The 22382-nt window shown below is 40.8% G+C and overlaps 1 protein-coding gene across 3 annotated transcripts in view; it reads left to right on the top strand.

Annotated features, from left to right (window-relative positions):
• The window catches only part of LGR4 (leucine rich repeat containing G protein-coupled receptor 4), a 140884-nt gene that overhangs the window by 92513 nt on the left and 25989 nt on the right, over positions 1 to 22382 (top strand). For all 3 annotated transcript variants that reach the window (XM_032770850.2, XM_032770851.2, XM_032770852.2), the window contains exons 4-5: positions 1480 to 1551; positions 21874 to 22089. In XM_032770850.2, the coding sequence (XP_032626741.1) occupies positions 1480 to 1551; positions 21874 to 22089 (288 nt within the window). The remainder of the gene's footprint in view (positions 1 to 1479; positions 1552 to 21873; positions 22090 to 22382) is intronic.

Genomic DNA, 22382 nt, shown 5'->3' on the forward strand with positions numbered 1-22382 from the left:
TTACACAAAGACCAGCCCAATAGAGCAGGGATACAAAGAGGCTGAGGGAAGGCCGCTGAGGGGTAGAAGGAAAATCTTCAGTGAGGAAAGAAGCATAGGCTCGGGAGGGAGGACTGAGAAACTCATTATCTGCAATACTGCTACAGGAGGTTTTGTAAGGTGAATGCAGGGAAGGTACTCAAAATCAGGCCCTTTAAGGTATGTGAAGCGCAGGCGCTGGCACTTTTCAATGTGCCGGCAGTTCTTGATCCCTGGGTCTGTCCCAGGCCCCGTCCTCACTCCACCCCTTCCCCCTGCAAGGCCTTGCCCCTCCTCTTCCTGCCCTGTTCCACCCCATCCCCTGAGTGTGTCACTCTCCTCCCCCCCACCCCCCAGCACCTCCTGCATGTCACAAAACAGCTAATCGCAGGAGTTGCTGATTGGTGGGGGACTACCGGGGGGTGTTCTGCACCTTCCATTTTTTCCCTATGGGTGCTCTAGGCCCGGAGTCCCCATGGAGTCAGTGCCTATGATCTCAAACTGGGCACCCAACATTTTTGTTAATTCTTACAAAGTTTAAACCTAGGTATATTAGTTGACTGTTAATGTACTTGCATAGTTACACTTGCACAAACAGTCTGTTGACCCATTTCATAACAGCAAACAGATCAACCATTAAAATGCTGTTGATAAAAAATATTCTTCATCACAACCAAAATGTTGTCTTATAAGAGAACTTAACGATCTGATACGACTTAATGTAGCCTGTCACTACCTTTCTTTAGAAATCTCTCTATAAAATCAACAATGTACATCCCACAGTACAGTTCCATTACAAAACAAAATGGAGGGGCAAAGATAATGTGGGAGGCTATAGAGAGTGGGGAAGGGTAATATGGCAGTAGAGAACAGGCTGGATTCCTAATAGTTCATTGTAGACTCTCTACCATTTTGTATTTTTGTTTGACATTATTCAGTAAGATTTGTGTGGTGGGGTGTTTCATACTGTGAATGTGCCCGGAAACTCTTTATAGTCAGCACACTATGCAAATGCAATTATTAAAATAAATTATACTTTGGTGCCATTTTTTCTAGAAATAGAGGAATCAGTAGAAACAACCATGAAAATGCAAGCACTGGTAAATAATAAAATGCCATTTATTGGAGCAAATTGAGCCCCAGTATAAATTGTTGGAGCTCCCAGTGAAGTCAAGGGGAATTGCAGCAGTTTATATCAGAGATGATTTTGGCCCATTATATTCAAGAAATTCTACCCATTGATGTAGATTGTTTCATTAATGCAGTGATTGTATAAGGAGCTGAAATAAGACATTTTCACTATTATTTTAACATTATCATTGAGTATTTTGTCTTGAGAATTCCAAAATGCTTTTTCTTTTACAAAAAGTCCACTAACAAGGAATATGATCTCTTATGTCAAATAGAAGATACCTTAAAGATTATTGTGAAAATCTTTCACTAACTAAGATTCTTCTACAGAACTCTACAGAACAATCAGCTGAAGACTATACCTAAAGAGGCCATTAGAGGACTCAGTGGTTTACAATCCTTGTAAGTGTTGTTTTTTTTATTTTGTTCCTGTTCCTCCTCCATATATATATATATATATAATATACATATAATCTTCCACTCCCAACTCCACAACTCTATATACATATCTGCTGCATTCTAGAATACATTGAAATGCAATGATTTATGTAAAATAATGCTTATGGGCTTAATATGTTAATTTGAAGAGGAGCAGAAAGGTCAATCAAGCGTAGAAAGGAATTTTGCATTGTTATCTCTGAAAAGAATAATTTCATAAACCCATCCATAAGAGAGAATGTAAATACACTGCAGATATGGAAGATTCACATTGGATCGTCCAGCATGTCGTAAGGTATTTAAACAACTTAAAGAATTGTGCAGAAGTGTGTGAGTCCTTCATGGTTGGGGAGGAGGGCATTTTGATCAGATCTTGATGGTCAATTGCAGCTCTGTAGGAGGTGAATGTTTGTTTTTCATTTTGATATACTGCATGGGTTTTTCTCTCCTCTCCCTATCTACTTTCTGTTCTTCACATGCCAGAGTCCTGGTTTCTGTACAAAGGTCCTCTCAACTCCAACTCTGCAGTTGGTTGTGGAGCACCAGTTACAAGTTTTGCACAGTTGCTTCACCACTCCATAAGCAGGGATCTTGGGCACTGCAGTTTCATAGTTGTGATCCTGTGGTCTGTGCTCTGCTATGCCCCTGCCTTTTTTCCCCCTTTTCTGGAAACCAAAAGAAACTGCTCCAGACAGTATAAGGATTGGCTACAGCGTGCACTGCTGTAGAGCAGTGGGCTACAGCATGAAAGTGTGTGGCATTGAGTTATGCAGACTCTCTGCACCTCCCCCCCTGCTGTTCTGCTGCTTCTTGGATTCAACACACAGGAAAGGTGGTTGGGGTTGTGGGCAAATCTTGAGCATAGCAGATTAAACATAGGCATTTCTCAACAGCCAGTGGTGAGAGTTGGTCCATGGATCATCCAGCCTTTGTGGATCCAAGAGTAGTACTGAAAATGTGCTATTCCCTGTCCCCATCAGTTATGGAGTCTTTTTTTGATACATGCAAGTGAACCACTTTAGAGAAGATTATACTCCAGTGTATGTTATCTGTCTGAATTTAAAAGGACTCCAGGGATGCCTCATGCTAAGAAAACACTTCAAATAGTGCTTCATTGTGGTGATGTCCTCCTTATCAAGTGAAAAGATCTTCTTCCTTGGTATAAATATTCTGCTGGTATTGCAAAAGAGATTGTATCCATTAATATTCTCATGGTCTGGAATCTATACCTTTGATCTGTAGTGAATATATTTTTGTTTTCAAGTACATACAGCGCTTCTGATTAAACAGTCCTCTAATTAAGCCTTAGATTATTTAATCCAGCAGTTGATGGTTTTGATAACAATTTCTGATTTAAAAGGAAAGAAGAAAAACCAAGGCAATGGTAGTGAATGAACAAATTTAATCCAGAGTCATTCTTTATAATGTGTTTATTAAAATTAAATGAATGAAGTGAAAGTCACCTTAGCAGCTGCATTGGGGACAGATGAGCTGTAGGTGATGTGAATGTTGGAGAGTTTGAAGAGGACACTAACAAAAAAAAAAATAACCTATTTTTTTCCCTTTTCAAATCCCAAGTTGAGTTTACAGGACTATCAGTAAATTTATTAAGCATCTGGATGTCATTGGGCATAAATGTTGGAACCCCACAATGACATGTTAGCAGTCACTTTTTTCAGACTTTTTTTTTCTCTAGAGAGATGGATTCAATTTTGATTTGTGTTTCACTCCATACCCAAGAGGACATCTGTCCACAATACAAACACCACAACTTCTTACAATTGGCAGCCATTTGATATCAACATTGTGGTGATGTTTTAGTTTGAGGCAGGTGCATTGGTAGATGTGTATGTGGAAAAACATGTAAGGGAAGTCGTGCTGGACCTTAGATATACTATCTCTTTCATGGATACTAAAGTTTTCATTTATAATAAAACAACAATAAATTATGGATTGATCCTGCAAACCCTCAACTCAGAGTTCACAGTGATTTCGAAGGGGCACTTCATGTGTAGGGGCTGCATGATTGGGCACATAATTTCCATGTCAGAAAATGTTGGAACATTGATAGGAGTGTGCTTCTGTATTAATAAAATGACTTTTGACATAGGAATTTGCCCTAAAAAATAAAAAAAAGTACCTAAGGTCCCTCAGCTGGGATGATCTTTGTATACAACAGATCACTGTTTTCATGATGCATGCTAGAAAATTGCTGCTGACTTTTATTTATTTATATAATCTCCATTCAGAAACTGCAAGCTTAAACATTAATTAATGGGTTGTCTCTTGGCAGTTCCCCAACTTGCTGTGAAGGAAGCTTTAAGGGAGATTTTTTCTTGGTGAAGACACAAATGATTCTTCCCTTAAAATTTCAGAATATATTGATAACCATTTGGTTTGCGGGTCCTGCATAACTGTATAGCCTTTGTTTTGTTGCACGGAGATGCAGACTGCATAGACAGTTGCCCCATTGTATGTGTTCATGATTCCTGTAAATGTACCTGCTTTGAAATAAAATAATTACAGAAGCTTTGCAATTCTTAATGTTTGCATGATAGCTGGACAGTAGCCAGTGTGGTTCTGAATACACAATGGCAACTCTATATTTTCTGTTGATATTGGCTATTTTCCCAGGTTTCTCTTCCTGAGGAAAGCTAGAATATAGTCATTATTTATGAAGTACAGTTTACCAAAATGAAGGGTTACAGTGAATGAAAACCCGCTTTTCAACACCTCAGGAGGCTTTATCTGCATTTATGTATTTTCACATTGCAAGATGCAGTGATGCTTTGAGCAGACACGTCTCACACAAGGAAACTACCAAGACAAAATGCACCAATTTTTCTTATCCAAATTATATCTGGTGTTGCTAGAGCAAGAACCTGGCAAATGTGGAGCCCAATTAATGAAATTGGTATGATTGCTTTTTAACTTAATGCCAAATATTAATAGTATATGCTTGTTACTTATAATGTTTGGCACCCGTAGTTTACACAGGTAGAGATGTGACCTTGTTCCCATCTGAGATTAGGAAATGGATGTTGTCATAAACATACAGCTAAGAGTTAATTCCTCTTTTACCTGGAAAGGATTAAGAAGCTCATATAACCTAGCTGACACCTGACCAGAAGGACCAATAAGGGGACAAGATAATCAGTAGTATATATAAAGGTGCATATGTCTTATTAATTCTGTTTTCTCCTAAAATTCTAGAAAGAAATCACAGCCAGTGTGGTCCAGCACTGTCATAAACGTACAGCTAAGGGTTAATTCCTCTTTAACCTGTGAAGGGTTAAGAAGCTCACATAACCTAGCTGACACCTGACCAGAAGGACCAATAAGGGGACAAGATAATCAGTAGTATATATAAAGGTGCATATGTCTTATTAATTCTGTTTTCTCCTAAAATTCTAGAAAGAAATCACAGCCAGTGTGGTCCAGCACTGTCATAAACGTACAGCTAAGGGTTAATTCCTCTTTAACCTGTGAAGGGTTAAGAAGCTCACATAACCTAGCTGACACCTGACCAGAAGGACCAAGATACTTTAAAAATCTGGAAGGGGGAAAAAGTCTTTTGTTTGTGGACTGTGTGGGCTTTTGCCGGAGACAGAGAAAGAAGGAGCCATCCTGCTCCTATAGGGTAGTGAGTATTTAGAGAAGAATGGTTAGATTACTTTTATTTTCTTGTTTGTGAGTTCTTTTGCAGATAAGGAGGAGGATACATTTGGGTTCTTTGTGTAACTTTAAAGTTTTGCCCAGAGGGAAACCCTCTGTGTTTTGAATCTGTTTGTATGTAAGATTCTTTCATTCTAATCTCACAGAGGTACTTAAACCTTTTTTCTTTAATTAAAATTCTTCTTGTAAGAGCCTGATTGATTTTTCATTGTTTTAAGATGCAAGGGTTTGGATCTGTGTTCACCAGGACTAAGTGGTGAGGGGACATTCTCGAGCCTTCCCAGGGAAAGGGGGTGTAAGGGCTTGGGGAGGATTATTCTCAAGTCTACCCAGGAAATGGGGTGTAGGGGCTTGAGGGGAAATCATTCTCAAGCCTACCCAGAAAAGGGGGGTTAGAGACTTGGGAGATATTTGGGGAAAGGCAGAGTTCCAAGTGGCTTTCCCTAAATATTTAGTTAACTCGCTTGGTGGTGGCAGTGTACTGTTAACCTAAGCTGGTAAAAATAAGCTTAGGGGGTCTTTCATGCGGGTCCCCACATTTATACCCTAAAGTTCAGAGTGGGGAGGGAACCTTGACAGATGCAGAGAAGTTAGACTTGCCCAATGTCACAAAAGGAGTCAGTGGAGGTCCCAGAGATAGAAACCTAAGGAGAGCCTCTCTTCTACTCTGACCCATATGCACAGCTCCAGCAGCTTACAGTGGCTGTTGGGGACCAATGGAGAATTGCCTGGTGTGAGGCCTGCACAGAGCCACCGTAGGCAGCCCTACATGCCCACCTTACAAGCCAAAGCATCAGAGGCATGTTGGGACAGGAGGGTGGGTATCTCTATAGCACTTGCTGATTTGGGGGCTGTAATACAAATTGTAGGGAGTCCATGGGATGCTGCTGGAGATTAGAGCAACCCATGACCTACTCTGATTTATGCCAAAGGCCAGCTAGTCCAAAATCTAAAGCAACTTTTACCAACTCTCTTCCTGGGTTGGAGTCATAGAAGAGGATTTCTCCTCAGGTCCCTTGACTGTGTTGGAACCCTGACATTCTAAAACTATATAATGAACCATGATATGCCTCATTTATGTGTGCAAAATAGAGTAATCTTTTTATCCAAAGACTTTATAATGTTTTATAAAGTTGTATTACCCCATTATTCCACACAGAAGTGAGGTGAAGGGTTTGGCTCAGTAGGCCAGCACGGAATAGAAACCCAGACTTTGCTTAACTCCAACCTATTCTAAAAACCCCAGATAACGGTAACAGATCATTTTCCTGAGGAAAATTAAACTGGCCATCTTTAATGTTGTGAGCAGAACATTAAAGTTCTTCTCAAATATTTCAGTATTTTTAAAGAAGCATTAAGTAGAAGCTCCTGCTTCATTGTATTGCATGGAGTTATTTGTAGTGGAAGAGTTCGGGTGTGCTAAGTGGAGGGACAAGAGGCATGTTCAAGTTGTGTTAACAGAACTACTCTTGTACTAGAACACCATTTGTCCTTAAGTTACAGGTAAAGAACTGTCTGCATATGCAGCTCACAGTCCCTGCAACCTCACTCCTTCTGCTTTCTGGTTCTACCATCTTTCCCTCAACATCCTAACTTTCAACTCTATAAACACTGTGGCTGAGATTCTCAAAGCTGCCTAAAGTATTTGAACACTTAGTTCTCATTCATTTTAATGGAATTTGGGTGTCTAAATCCATGAGTCAGCTCTGAAAATCTTAGCCAGTAGCTATTAGAGAAAGAAGTGCATTGTACTGATGACTTTGCATAACTGCAATACAGGAACAACTGTTATTCTTCTGGCCGTAATAGACTCCTTCTGTGGCCTTCCCCTCTATATATGTGCATAAGTATAGTATTCTATAGTAGCTGAAAGCATTGCAATGTGCTATATAGCTCATAAAAGATTTTTGCTGATTGTCTCTCTAACATTTTTACATATTAAGTTAGTGAGAAGTGTGAAAAAAAATTCAAATATGTGTTTCTTTAAACTTAAATCACTTTTTTAAATGCCATCATTTCCTGGCTTACTTCCTGTTGAAGTGACACATTCCACTATCTTACTCACATTGGATAGTACCTTATTCCAGGTTGTCCCAATGACTCATGGACATAAGGTGACAGAATCTGTCCCCAAAAATGTGCTTTAAAAGACCAGCAATGTAAAAATGTTGCATCATAAACAGAGAATTATGACTTGTCAGGTACAAGCAGCAGGAAGATTGAGTAGGGAAATGTGTGGTGGGGGTGTTTTATGTTTAAATATCCAACGTAATAGAGGAAGCCCAATAAATTGCTTTCTGAAGTAAATGAATCCCCATCTCCTCTTGGCTCCTCCATCTGGAATGAAAATACATCTTTTAAATCAAAAACTTAAATTCCAAAATATCAGTGATAGGAAACAACCTCTCATGTAGTGACTACAATGTCATTACTCATCATTCACTGCAATGGTGACCTAAGCAAGCCAAAGTAGAAATGTTCCTTGTATTACTATGTAATCATACTGTAGTCTCTGCTGCCATGCCCAGTTGTCAATTTCATTCGCTTTTTTATTAAGAAGAGTAGATTTGTTTGCATTAAAACATTTTTAAGAGGTGAAGTTTAATACAGTCTGTTTTAGTTATTAAAGATTGTTTTGCTCACTGTACATATAATTTACACACACATATATACGGACATGCACACACAATATTTTCACTGTCTTGGGTCTATACAACAAACTTCTGCTGGCATAGGTAGGTTGGTTAAGGGATGATGAAGTATGATTCCTGACGAATATAACTGTGCTGGCAAAATCCCTTAGTGTAGATGCGGTTACACCATCAAAACTATACCTTTAGCAGTAGCTTATTTTGCTCCGGACTGGAATAAGCTATACTTACACAAGTGTAGTAGGAACACTGTGCCATTCATTATAATAAGGCTATAGTGGCACAGCAGTTCTAGTGGAGGCCTGGCTCAAGTTGCTGTGACACAAGACTAGACTAGTGCATTATTTTGTAAATTATCTTTATAAATTAATTTTTTGATTAGGTTGGGAGGAATAAAACCCTCGTGCATCCATATGTGAGGATGAACTGCAGAGATACAAAATCAGTGTAACCTAAACTGCTACCAATTTGGAACTGCTTGCGAGGGAGATGGCTAAACTGATAAAATGGGATACCCTGTTTGCAGTGAATCATTCTAGCTTAATGGATGCTCTTCATAAAAAAAGGCTAATAGTGTTCTTGCTGTGGGTAATAGAGCTAGGTTGTGGTTAATTTGTCTACTCTGACAAAATGCATGCTGCTACTCGCAAGTGTCTTTTAGTAGACTTCACTGGACTTGACAGTTTAAGAGGGAACATCTTGAAAATGAAGATCTGAAAATGCAGGAGTAAAACTGGTGTTTTACTAGTTGTAGTGCTAATTTTACTGTAATGATTCTGGATCAAAGACCTTTGAATACAAAATTACTGCTTTATCTCTTGGGATCATCAGATGGATAAAAAGAATGGTGGATTTAAGGGATATATCAGTGAGTACCGATAATTATTTTAAGGTAATTAGCGTCACTGTTTGATGCAGTCCTTTTTTTTTTTTTTTTTTTTTTTAACTAACTAATCTGGGGAGATTTTTCCCCCTGAAGTTTTCATTCTATTCTGTTGTTTCTCCACTGTTACTGAAGGGTTAAAAATGATCTGCTCATAAGTGTAAATGAATATTAAACTGGAATTGTGCTACAGGTCTATAAGCAAGGTGGTGGGGAACAGAGAATATTCAGCATGTTTATACTTTTTAACCTGCAAAAGAAATACAAGTTAAGATACACTGAATTTGCTTCTTCACCTCTGCATTTGTTAAGAATAGTAAATGTTTGAGTGCTCTTTTGAGCTGTGCGCTAAAGGAAATAAATGATCGTTTAATATGCAGCTGTTTAAATGTACTCCTTCATGGACTTCACAGAATTGTTGAGTGAGGAGAGACTTGTTTTTCCATACGGTGTGTACCTTCAGAGCTGGTTTCACTTGAATGTGAGTTCTGAGGTGTTTTTTAGCTTCAGGAATCCCTTCAAATTTTGTACCTTATCTACTAATTGGGTTTACTTGAATTACATTCTAAATGTTTGAGCTAAGAATCAGCGAGTAAGTGTTTTAGAAACTGAATGCGCCAGCATCTTTTTTTTTTTTTTAAACTGACTGTGAGGTGAACTGATTCTGTTCACCTCACATTTCAGCAATAGTCATTCCAACTGGCCTATCAATTGTTTTATGGTTCTATTTACAAGGTATGTAGGTGAAAGATTAACACCAAACACAACGCCAACATATAGAGATAACTTGCAGCAAATTTTAAATGTGTAAGATGGTGTTATTCAGAGATCATACATATGGGAAAAACACGTGACAAACCAAACATATCTATTGAATAAAATAGTTTATGAAACACTTGGATATTTGCTGAAACCTCCACGCTTTGAGTGGAGCAAATCCATGTATTTGTGTCCCTTAGTACTTGAGATAGCTGCTAGATGTAGTGAGCAAATGGTACTTGTGAAGTTATTTTATTAGAGTATTTTTTAAAAGTGCTTTTTCTTAACACAGTGGATTTCGTTGTCCTACATTCTAACAGAATTTCCATTGTATCCAGGCTTAACAGTACTTCTCTTTTTGAAAATCTAAAATCTACTCCAGATTTGTTTGAGTTATTTTTCCTTGTGGTTTTTGAAGTAGCACTTGAAAGGAGCAAAGTTCATTACTGATTGCAATTGACCAAAAGTAGTTTAACAAGTGTACTCTCAGTAGTGATTGCCTTCTATTAATATCAACATTTAACTTTCCCTGTTAGTATAATACTGTTACATTTCCATAACCATGTAAACTGAAGAATGAGGAGGAAGTAGTGTGATTGAAAACACTACCTGGAACGGAAAACAGCAGCTCCTTGTGTTTTTTGACAGCTTAGTTCGAAACAAAGCCATGAATTTCTTCCCTCTTAAAGGAAACAACACAAACAAAATGTGTGTGAGGGAAGAGTTTGGCCAGTGACTGGGAATACATTTATCAATAACATTACCAAAATCGTGCTTATGAGATTTCTGATCTGTTGGCCACCTTGGCCTGATGGATTTTGCTGGGACTATGTGGCCCGGGTCTGTTAAGGGAGATCTGAAGAAATGGCTGGCTGGCCGGCCAACCAGGGCCTGCTTTTATTACTGTGGGCCATCTGATTGATTGCCCTTTAAGAGATAAGACAGAGCTGCCAAATACCAGTTACAGGCTGGATGGAGACTTGCTCAGTGCTGGAAGGGAGACTACAGAACTGGAGGAAGACTTGGATTTTGTTTTTCCCCTCATGCTATGCTTTGTGCCCTCTCTTCCTGTCTTTCTTTACATTTGTCCCTCAGTTTTTCACCTCCTTCCAATCCTGCTGGTATTATGCCTACCTGCAGACTGCCCTCTTGTGCCTCTCAATCAGTCACTCCAACTGTTAGTGCTCGATGCTCTGACAATCACCCAGGCTTGCAGCTGTGAGCTGAGCATCAGTCAGGGGGTGGGAGGAGTACAAATTAAACTGAGCATGAAGCTCTCCTTTTGTGAGTGCATAACTTCTCCTTCCTGTCATGTTTCAGAAGTTAGTGAAGGAAAGGAACAGGCTGGGGAAACAACACCAAATGGACTAGGCAGGCAGTGGAAGGCTCACAGGCTGCTACAGAAGAAATAGGGCTATCCCAGGGCATCACCATTTGGACAGGTGACCAAGGGGCTTTAACCTATTGAGCTGGCTGAATGCTCCTCAGAACCCTCAGCTGGAGAGCATTAGTGTTGGAATGCTCTTACTGTGTGACCCTTCAGTGTGTGCTCAATGTGTGTTATAGTAATCTGCTGTTGTTACAGCTGTATTGGGGGAACTGCTAATTCTTGTGTGGTTATATTTAGTTAGGGCTTGGTCTACACTATCTACCTACTTCGGTATAACTACATCGCTCGGGGATATGAAAAATCCACACCCTGATTGACGTAGTTATACCGACCCTAGCCCCCTGTGTAGACATGCTATGTCAGCAGGAGACCTCTTTCCCATTGGCTTAAAGCATCTTTCCCAGATGGCTACAGTAACTGTGCCGATGTAAACTTGTAGTGTAGACCTGCCCTTGATGGTTTATACTCTATCATTGTATGTCTCAAAAAGCCACTGTCTTATCAAGCTGTCGGTGCTGACTGTGAGGAGCATTTTACTGTAGGGTTGGTTTCTAAGGCTGCAATTGAGGAAGGTTGGCTTGTTCCAAAGGAACTGTAAAGCAACCTCATGGTGCTTTGCTTTACGTTTTGTTGGGCTCCCTGTGCAACAGAAAGCCACTGCATTCACCTCTTTATTTAAAGGTTGTCTGCATTTGTACTAAGGGTTGTTTCCTGTTGTATTCAGGAAAACTGTGGTCCATGTGTCATGTTTATCTCAGAATTGTGTTGCAGCCTCCATGATTGGTGCATCCTCAGCAGATTGTATTTGAGAGTCTTTGTAAGCAACTTAAATGTGTTTGATTCAAAATCATAACTTGGCAGGCGGCAACTGCAATAAAAAGATCATTCAAAACCACCGGCTTGGTCTCTACTTCTGAGAGAGTAAGAAATATCTGGAAAGGAAAACAGCAGCTCCTTTTGTTTTTTGACAGCTTAGTTCTGAACAAAGCCTGTTTGGTAGTTGAAAGCCGTTAAGCTTACAGGTTTGTTTTATCTGTTAAATCTAATTTTAATGTTGTGCTCTTATGAGAACTACAGACACCTGGTTTTCTCTCATTCCCTCCCTCCCTCCCTCCCCATCTGTGCAGTTTGAGCTTATGTGAGAATGGAACCTGACAGGTAATAATAGTAAAACTGACAGTTCAGCAAATAAACTCTGAATTTATAGCCTAAAATTTAAAGCAGGCCTCTCGCAAGCCGATGCCTATAGGGAAGCTGGAATTGGAGTAGCTTCTAAAAGATTAAGGAATTTAAGCATATGCTGCAAGCTGTAATTTAAACAACATGAAGTTTTATCTTTAACGCTTTAATGAACAAAAAATACAATTGTTGTAAACCTATAGTCCAGTGAGGAATATTGGCCCCTTCTGCTACTTAGTGTTAGTAAAACTTTCCCTATTCCACCTTCCAAAAAGCAAAAATATTGGCTTTTGTCTTTAGCAAGAATGTTATATGGTAGGTACCAAATATTTAGGGTGGTGTTTGTTTGTTTTTTAATTTTTCTTCTCAGTTTGTCCTTAAGCTATACCAACATTTATAGTAAAGGTTAATTAAAAAAAAAATGCATGTTCAGATTCAATAGCTGCATTATAGCCCTGCTTGAGAATGCCAACATACTTTAGGTAAGAATTAGTCCTTTGAAGGGGAAAAAACAGACTAAACTGTGGCATATAAGATCTCAGTCTGGAAAACAAAAAGTAGCACAACTATTAAAATCTAGTTAAGTTCTGAGTGCCAAATATAAACAATAAATATAAAATAAAAACAGAAGGTAACACTTTGGGGCCTGTCTATACTAGGAACTTGCATCAGTATAACTGCATCTCTCAGAGGTATGAAAAATCCACACATCTGAGAGATGTAGCTATGCTGACCTGACCACTGGCGTAGACAGTGCTAGGTCGAAGAATTCTTCTGTCCACCTAGCTAGCATCTCTTGGGTAGGTGGATTACCTACGTCAATGGGAGAAGCTCTCCAGTCGGCATAGGTAATGTCTACACTAAGTGCTACAGTGGTGCAGCTGCAGCTTGATCCATCATTTTGTATAACCATAAAAATATCCAGATTGGTTCTTTAATATCATTTTACAAAGTGTATGTTAAGGCATAGGTTTATCCCTAATACTGTAAAAATGAATTTCTGTGAAAACTCTAGGCGTAGTACTTATATTTCCAAAGTGTTTTGTCAGTCAGCCCGTTGGACCTCTGAAAAACCTAGGGCAGTGACGCTCCGTGTTAAAGAAATGGAAAATCACTTTTTAACTGGAGAGTTGCTGAGAGGCACAAAATAATCATAGAAGAGTGTTCTGACACTGATTTGCTGACATCATGACCTTGCATCAATACTTAATGCTGTTAACACCATTATCAACATCGCGTGTGAACGTGACACAAGGATTATTTTTCTTACTCCCTATAACTGCATAACACATTTCCCTGTCACCATTCACAGCCTTCTAGTCAGAACCATTTTTTTTCTTGCTTGGAGCCTAGAACAGTCATTTGTAGCTTGAGCGCCAGGGGTTAAACGTCACTGATATGGGAATAGTAAAATACTCAAAACTAATGGCTGATCCCATTTGGCGCTGAGGTGCTAAACCTTGCAGGAGTCTCAGAACAGTGTCTGAGCATAGATTCATAAAAGCGTAGGGGTGGAAGGGGCCTCGAAAGGTCACCTCATCCAGTCCCCATCCCCCCCACTGGTCACCTTCCCCTTCCCCCCCCCACACTGAGATGGATCAGGTAGAGCATCCCTGACAGGTCTTTGCCCAGCCTGTTTCTAAAAACCTCCAATGATGGGGATTCCACAACCTCCCTTGGAAGCTTGTTCCAGAACTTAACTACCTTGCAGTTAGAAACATTTTCCTAATATCTGACCTACATCTCCCTTGCTGCAGATTAAGCCCAATGCCATCCATGTTATGATAGAACTTAGTGGAGTGAACTAGGGATGAAGCATTCGTCACCTTTTACTCTGTATTTCAGTGCTGTAGTTGGCTTACATCATAACCTTAACATTGTGTGGCTCCTTCCTTTTTCAGCCCTTTAGCTGCAGAGTTGATAGCTCACTGAGACATTTTATAATTGAATATGCCTGAGCATATGTAACTTGGTGAACATATTTAGAAAAGAGACACTGAAAATACGCACCTCCCTGCAGCAGAAACAGGAGAGCTGTTGATGAGTAATCACAAGGACCGAGAGGCATGTGTCTCAAAAGTATGCTGATTTACAAAACAAAACAAAGGCATTTATTGAAGAAATGAGCTGGAGATGTGTATTCCATTGGAAAAATAATTCTTTTGATCTTCAGGGACGTGTGTGACTTTAGGAGGGGGAGAAAGACACACAGGTAATTTCTAGTTGATTTTTTTCCCCCTAAGGCAGCCATAGGCTTTTTTTTAATCACCAGAGTTTAATTTCTCTGAAATGGTCTAGTCTCAATGCAGGCTAAAAGTATGCACAAATAAGGGTGTATACACCTGCCAGCTCACAGGTCTGGCCAATGTTATGCAGTTGCCAGTGTATGAACGATAGAAATTAACTCTTTGATGTATAGCTTTAGAGGTAATGGCACTTTGGTCATTTTAAAAACAAAAACAAAAAACCTTGGGCTTCACAACATTTAAATTTCCCACTTCCTACGTTTGTGTGTGTTTGTGGCTTACTTTGCTGCATTTCATAGCTTTTATTATTAAACAGGAATTCAACTTCTGCTGTTCTTTTCCCAAAAAGTCGTGAAGATTTGAACTGTTTCAACACCAAACTCCCTTTGCATAAGCAAACTAGGGAATTGTGGTCTAGATTAAATTACTATAAGGTAGGTGCACAACTGATTGAAAGACCATTTTCAAAGGATAGTTATCTGTGTTTTGCTGTCAGACTGGGAGGCCTGTCAAACTAGTGTGGCCGTGCAGGGGTCAGTCCTGGGGCCAGTACTATTGAATATTTTCATTAGTGACTTCAATAATGGTTTGGAGAGTAGGCTTATAAAATTTGCAGATGGCACCATGCTGGGAGGGGTTGCAAGCATTTGGAGAACAGGATTAGAATTCACAAGAACCCTGACAAATTGAGAATTGCTCTGAATTCAACAAGATGAAATTCAATAAAGATAAGTGCAAAGTACTTCACAGGGTGGGGGGGAGGAGGAGTTGAATGCACAGCTACAAAATGGGGAATAACCGACTAGGCAGTAGTGCTGCTGAAAAGGATCTGGGAGTTATAGTGGATTACAAATTGAATGTGAGTCACCAATGTGATACAGTTGCGAAAAGGTTAATATTCTAGGGTGCATTTAATAGTAGTGTTGTATGGAAAGCAAGGGAGTAATTTTTCATTTCTGCTTGACATAGGTGAGCCTCAGCTGGCGTACTGGTTCCGCACTTTAGGAAAGATATGGACAAAAGTGAAAGTCCAGAGGAGAACCGCAAAAATGATAAAAGGTTTAGAAAACCTGACGTATGAGGAAATGTTAAAATAACTGGACATGTTTAGTGTTGAGCAATTGTGATCAGTTGTTCTCCATGTCCACTGAAGATAGGACAGGAAGGAATGGGGTCCATAGATGCTGACTTCTGCTCCCGCTGATGGGTGCTCAACCCCTCCCTGCTCTCGGCCCCTTCCCTCCCCCATTCCAATTCCTTCCTCAAATCTCGGCCCCGGCCCCGCCTCCTTCCCTGAGCGCTTCATGTTCCCGCTGTTCCCCCTCCCTCCCAGCATGCTGCCAAACAGCTGTTTGGCGGCAGCTGGGCAGGAAGCGCTGAGAGGTAGGCGGAGGAGCGGGGATGCAGTGCGCTCACGTCGGGGGGAGCTTGGCTGCCAGTGGGTGCAGAGCACCCACTAATTTTTCCCTGTGGGTGCTGCAGCCCCGGAGCACCCACGGAGTCGGTGCCTATGATGAGGTCAATCTGCAGCAAGGGAGATTAAGATATTCAGAAAAACTTTCTAACTAGAAGGGTAGTTAAGCTCTGAAATAGACTTGCAAGGGAGGTTGTGGAATCACCTTCATCGGAGGTTTTTAAGAACAAGTTGGACCAGCACCTGTCAGGGATGGTCTAGGATTACTTGGTCCTCCGTCAGTGCAGAGGGCTGGACTTGATGACTTCTTGTGGTCCCTTCAAGCCCTATATTTGTATGATTCACAACTGAAGAATAAGAATTTGTTGCTGATTTGTTGCATAGAGCAGTGGTTCCCAGCTAAGGGTACACGCAGAGGTCTTCCGGGGGGTGTGTCAACTCATCTAGATATTTGTCTAGTTTTACAACAGGCTACATAAAAAGCGCTAGCGAAATCAGTACAAACTAAAATTTCATACCATGACTTGATTGTACTGCTCTATATACCATACACTGAAATGTAAGTATCATTTATATTCCAGTTGATTTATTTTATAATTTATATGGTAAAAATGAGAACATAAGCAATTTTTCAGTAATAGTGTGCTGACACTTTTTTGTATTTTTATATCTGATTTTGTAAGCAAGTAGCATGGCCTGTGAGTATTGAAGGCAGGGGGAGGCTGTGCCTCCCCAAACAGCCTTGCATGGCCCCTCCCACACTCTGCTCCCAGGCCCCTTCCCGTTTCCCAGGCTGTGCTACAGGAGGCTCTCTTCTCCCCCCCATCCATGGCTGGTTGGGGGCTGAGGGGCTAAAAGAGGCCGGCCTGTGCTCTGGGGCTGAGGGGACGTGCTGCCCACTCACCCATCCACCCAGCATCCAGGAATGAGAGGGACCATGCCTGGTGTTCCGGGGCTGGGGGTGCTAGGGTGGCCTAAGTGTTTGGGGAAGGAGGGGCTGGCTGGCTGCTGTGCTGGGGGTGGGGGACTCTGGGCTGAAGTGGGGGAGCTCAGGCAGAAGAGGTGGTCTGGGCTGGGGGCTAGCCTCCCCGAGTCTAAGGTTCACCTGCTGCCATGAAGTAGTTTTTAAGTGAGGTGAAACTTGGGAGATACACAAGACAAATCAGACTCTTGCAAGGGGTACAGTACTCTGGAAAGGTTGAGAACCACTGGCATAGAGAGCATGCTAAATACTAAAACAGTATTAAAATATAACTCTCAAAGTGAATGTAGCCACTGCATGGAAAATGGGAAAGTAAGTTGGTGGAGAGGTTGTTTTGTGCAGGAAAAGAATATAAAGTCTGTTTGCAAGCAAAGTCTGTCAGGCTCAGAGTATCAGGCAAGGTGCCAACTTTTTGTCAACTTCTATTGGAAAGATCTTTCAGTTTGATTCTGCTAGTAAAAGCTGCACCTTCTGTTGTGAGTACTTCAGATCTGGAGACTGAAACTGATGGCAAACATTCAGCCACCTAGATTTTCCAGGTGTAAAGTCTTCTTTTTAAGTTCCCTGAAACCCAACGAAATGTTGTGTAACCCAATAGCTTAGCTGGGTGGTAACTGAAGCAAAAACTAATTGTTACAAGTCCTTTGCTACTCTTTTTGAAAGAGACATGAATCATTTTCCACATGAGGATACATTATTATTTCTAATATCCATAATCAGAATTAATTTGGGAAAAAATAAGATGGCAAAGCTAATGCTGTGCAGATAACACTGATAGTGTTAACCTTTTGGTTTTTTCCCCCCCTGGAGTAGGTTGGAAAGGATGCTCTGCCAGAAAGAGGGCAGTCTTTGAATTTAGTTGGTGATATAATCCTTTATTTGCCAACGATTCATTGTTCTGATATGAGATTCAATAATATATTTTTAATAATGTGATTCTCTGACATCAGTCACATGATGATGATGATGATGGGCAATCACTCATTACCGAGTATGATCATCTTCCTTGGGAGTTATGCGTCCTCAGGTGGCTAAGGCCAATCCTTGAACCACAAGTTTTATTACAATGAGGATAGATGTTTTCAGGCTCAGCAGGAGGATATTGACCATGACTGGAGAACAGTTTCTCCTTCTCCCAGTGCCTCTTGTCCTCTTTGGCTTCTCAGCAAGCAAGTTCATAATGCAGGGGACCATCACATAGAACTTCACTCCATTTTTTAAGCGATCCTGGGCAAGTGTCTCCCAGGTATTAATGTCAATATTACATTTTTAGGTTGTCCTTCAGCAAGTCCTTATAACGCTTCCATTGTCCACCCACGTTACAGTACCCTTCTTTCAGCTGAGAGAACAGGACCTGTTTTGGGAGGCGATGGTCTGGCATCTGGACAGCGTGACCAGTCCAGTGGAATTGCTGATGGATGATCATTGCCTTGATACGGGTGGGCTTTGCCTCTTCCAGAACACTAACATTGGTGCGCTTATCTTCCCATTTGATCTTCAGAATCTTACGGAGGCAGTGTTGATGGTGCCAGTCCAGGACTTTCAAGTGGTGTCTACAGGTTGTCCAAGTTTCGGACCCATACAACAGTGTTGGGAGAATAATGGCTTGATAAAAAAGAAGCTTGGTGTCTGTTCGAATGTCGTGATCTTCAAAGACCCTGTGCCATAAATGAGAAAAAGCTACACTGGCACGGCTCAGGCCGTGTTAAATTTCTGCATCAATATCTGCCTAGGATGAAAGATGACTTCCAAGGAAGAGGAAATGACTGACATTCTCCAGTGCCACTCCATTGATCTTGATAGATGGGACATGTAAAACCTCATTTGGAGAGGGCTGATAAAGCACTTTAGTCTTCTTGATATTACGAGTGAGACCAAGACATGTGTAAGCACCAGCAAACACATTCAAGATAGTTTGAAGATCTTTCTCAGAGTGGGCAAAGATTACGTTGTCATCAACATACTGAAGTTCCATAATAGACGTTGTGGAAATCTTACTCTTGGCTTTCAGCCTGCTAAGCCTGAAAAGCTTTCCATCCATTCTGTAAGTGATTTCAATGCCAGCTGTAAATTTCCCAGCAATTAGGTAAAAAATGACAGCAATAAAAACCTCAAACATGGTTGGAATGATGATACAGTCCTGTCTGACTCCTGTTTGTACTTTGAAAGGTTCATTCTGGGAGCCAGTGCTGCTCAGAACAGTCGCTTTCATGTTACCATGAAGTAATTTTAGGACATTGGATGTCCTGATAAATACATCAATCTTAGAAAGTACAGTCCAGAGGGTACAGAGATTCACTGAATCAAAGGCTTCAGTTCGATCAATAAAAGCCATGTACAGTGGTCGGTTTTGCCCCTGACACTTTGCTTGCGCCTGCTGTGCTGTGAAGATCATATCTGCGGTTCCATGATCGGAAACCACTCTGTAACTGGTAAAATTTCTTCTGACAGGGGCAGAAGGCAGGTTTCAAGGATCCACACCAGAACTTTGCCTGCAGTGGCTAGGAGGGAGATACCATGATAATTTCCACAATACACCCCTTTCTTGAAGAGGGTGACAATCAAGGCATCCCTCATTTCACTGGATATCTCCTCCTTTATCCAGATTTTAAGAATAAGGAGGTAAAGCTGCTGAATTAGCTCTGGTCCACCGTTTTTGAAGGTTTCTGAACCTGCTGCCTTGTTGTTGTTGTTCTGCATGGTGGCATTGTGCACCTCATACAAATTGGGAGGGTCTTTAAATGGTCGTTGAGGGATTTGCTCAAGGACTTCATCTACAGCCATAGAATTATCATCAAGGAGATCTTCAAAATGTTCTTTCCAGCAAGAATTGATGACTTCATTGTCCTTCAGAAGTGTGGTTCTATCCTTAGAGCGAAGAGGATTCATACAATGACAAATTGGCCCATAAACAGCCTTGGTGGCGCTAAAGAAACCACATGTATTGTGGATGTCCGCGAGATGTTGGAGTTCTTGTGGTTTCTCAGTCCACCATTTGTTCTTAAGTTCTCTGGTTTTACATGTACTTCTGTCCTCGCCTTGCCAAGGGCTTCTTTTTATATTACAATTTGTCATTCTGCCAAGCACAAAATGCTATTCTCTTCTCATTAATGAGTTGCTCAGTTTCAGCATTGTTCTCGTCAAACCAGTCCTGATGTTTTCTGGTGTGGTAGCCTATGGTTTGCTCACAGGCATTGATGATTACTGCTTTCAACTGGCTCCAATGTTCCTCAGTTTCTTCTAGAAACTCTGATGGGAGCTTTTCTTCTAAGATTGCTCAGAAGTGGTCATGCCTAATAGGGTCCTTCAAGTCTTGAACCTTCAGTTTGTGTCTGACCTTCTTTTGCAGCCTCCATTTGGGAGTGATCTTAATTTTCATTGTGGATAGAATAAGGCGATGATTAGTTCAACCGTCATTGCTTTTGTGAGAAGGACATCACTATGATCTCGGATACGAACTATGACGTAGTTGAGAAGATGCCAGTGCTTTGACCATGGGTGTCTCCAAGATGTTTTGAACTTTTCTCTTCATCAGAAAAGGGTGTTTGTAATAATAAGTTCATGTTCAGCACACTTGGTCAGGAGCAGAATTCCATTTGAATTACTTTTGCCAGCTCCTTCTTTCCCGATTGTTCCTTTCCACAGGTCTGAGTCTTGTCCAACATGTGCATTTAAATGCCCCAGAAGGATGATCTTGTCCACTGTGGGGGTCTCCGATAAAATGGTTTTCAACTGAGAATAAAAATCTTCCTTTACGTTGTCATCGAATCCGTTGTTGGTGCATAGGCACTCACGATAGTTGCTTATTGATTTTTGGTGAACCTCAGTCGGAGTATCATAAACCACTCATTGATGCCAACTGGTACCTCAGAGAGGCACCTTACGAGCTTGTTCTTTATAGCAAAGCCCATTCCATGCAATCAGGGTTCATCTATAGATTTTTCCCTTCCAGAAGAGGTGTATCCTCCTTTCTCCTCCCTCACCTGTCCTTCATAAGCTCTTCTAGTTTTGGACAAAGCAGCAATATCGATGTTAAATCGACTCAGTTCATGAACAATAATGGCTGTACGTCATTCTGGTCGGTCACTGTTTGAGTTGTCCATCAGGGTACATACGTTCCAAGTTCCAAAGTTGAAAAGTTTTACATTTTTGACCGCTGAGGTGATGATCCTGCTGAATGCGGCTATCCAGCCAGGAGAAACAGAGGCAAGACTATTTTTAGGGTACCTTTTCTAACCCCCTCCCCATGTGGGGTGAGAAGAGTGGATCCTAAAAAGGACGCTCCATTGTGGGTGTAGCTGCCAAGATGCTCGACCCTCCTCGAGCAAGACGATTGTATCACACACACCACCCGTGTGTCAGTCTGTGGCTAGGAACTTGTGGATTTCACTGTCTTGTTTCCATCACCAATCGCCACCAGACTTTTGACTTGTGCAAATATTATTTTCCAAAAAAATTGGAAGATGCCTGTGCGAGGACTTCTGTTAAAGTGGGGAGATGGTGTCCGGAACCTCGCCCTTGACCGTTCTGCCATGGGTGAACCTAAGGGAGTACATGACTCCAGGCAGCATCGTTCTTGGAGTCATTGAGATGCGCAAGCCTCTCCACCACTACAAGGTAGTGATCCATGGAGAGGATCAGTCACATGAGTAGTACAGTAGTAACAGAAAGCAACACACTAATAGTATCTAATACTATTTACATCATATCTACAGAGGATTTCAGTCAAGATAATGTGGTTTAATGCATTAAAACCATCTCTTTGTAAATGTGTTCCAGTAATGTGTACTGCTATGCATAGTGGAGTCTTGTGTAGAATTGTTATCCATTCAGATTTTTATAAAGAGGATTATAATTTTAAAAATCATTTTACTATGTTAAATGTGGATAGGAAAAGAATAATTTTGCTATTTGAATGATCTGAGCTGTTTATTTGGACAAAAAAATGTTCAGGGCCCTTTCAGCGGCTTCTCAAAACTTTCAGGTGATGAATTCTTCCTATAAAAGTATTTGAGTTTTTAAATATGTTTGTGTGTTTTAATCCATACTTGTACTTGACAAAAACTTGTGAACTTGACTAGTTTCAATTATTTTTGTTTCTGTTTAGGCGTTTAGATGCTAACCATATTACTGCAGTCCCAGAAGACAGTTTTGAGGGTCTTGTCCAGCTACGTCATCTGTGGCTGGATGACAACAGCTTGACAGAAGTCCCCATTCATCCACTCAGCAATCTTCCTTGTCTGCAGGCCTTAACTCTGGCTCTCAACAAAATAACACATATTCCTGACTTTGCATTTACAAACCTTTCAAGCCTCGTTGTTCTGTGAGTATTAACAGCTTTTCACTTTACAACTTAATTTGATCCTCCAGGTGTGGACCTGATTCAGCTAGGATTGCAATGAGAAGTGTATTGTGTTCTGTTTCACTTCAGGTGGCTAATAGTTTGTAACCCAGAAACACCACAAACTGGTACAATTCTCATCTGTATTAGAGAGGTCTACTGCCAGAAAATCAAAAATGCCATGACTGAGATTGCTCCATGATTTTCGATTGCCTCTCTTTTTGGTAACATAGTCATTTTTGAAAACTGACAACCGAAAAAGTTGTCAAAAAAAG

Source organism: Chelonoidis abingdonii, chromosome 4 (genome assembly GCF_003597395.2).
Source record: "Chelonoidis abingdonii isolate Lonesome George chromosome 4, CheloAbing_2.0, whole genome shotgun sequence".
Classification (NCBI taxonomy): Eukaryota; Metazoa; Chordata; order Testudines; family Testudinidae; genus Chelonoidis; species Chelonoidis abingdonii.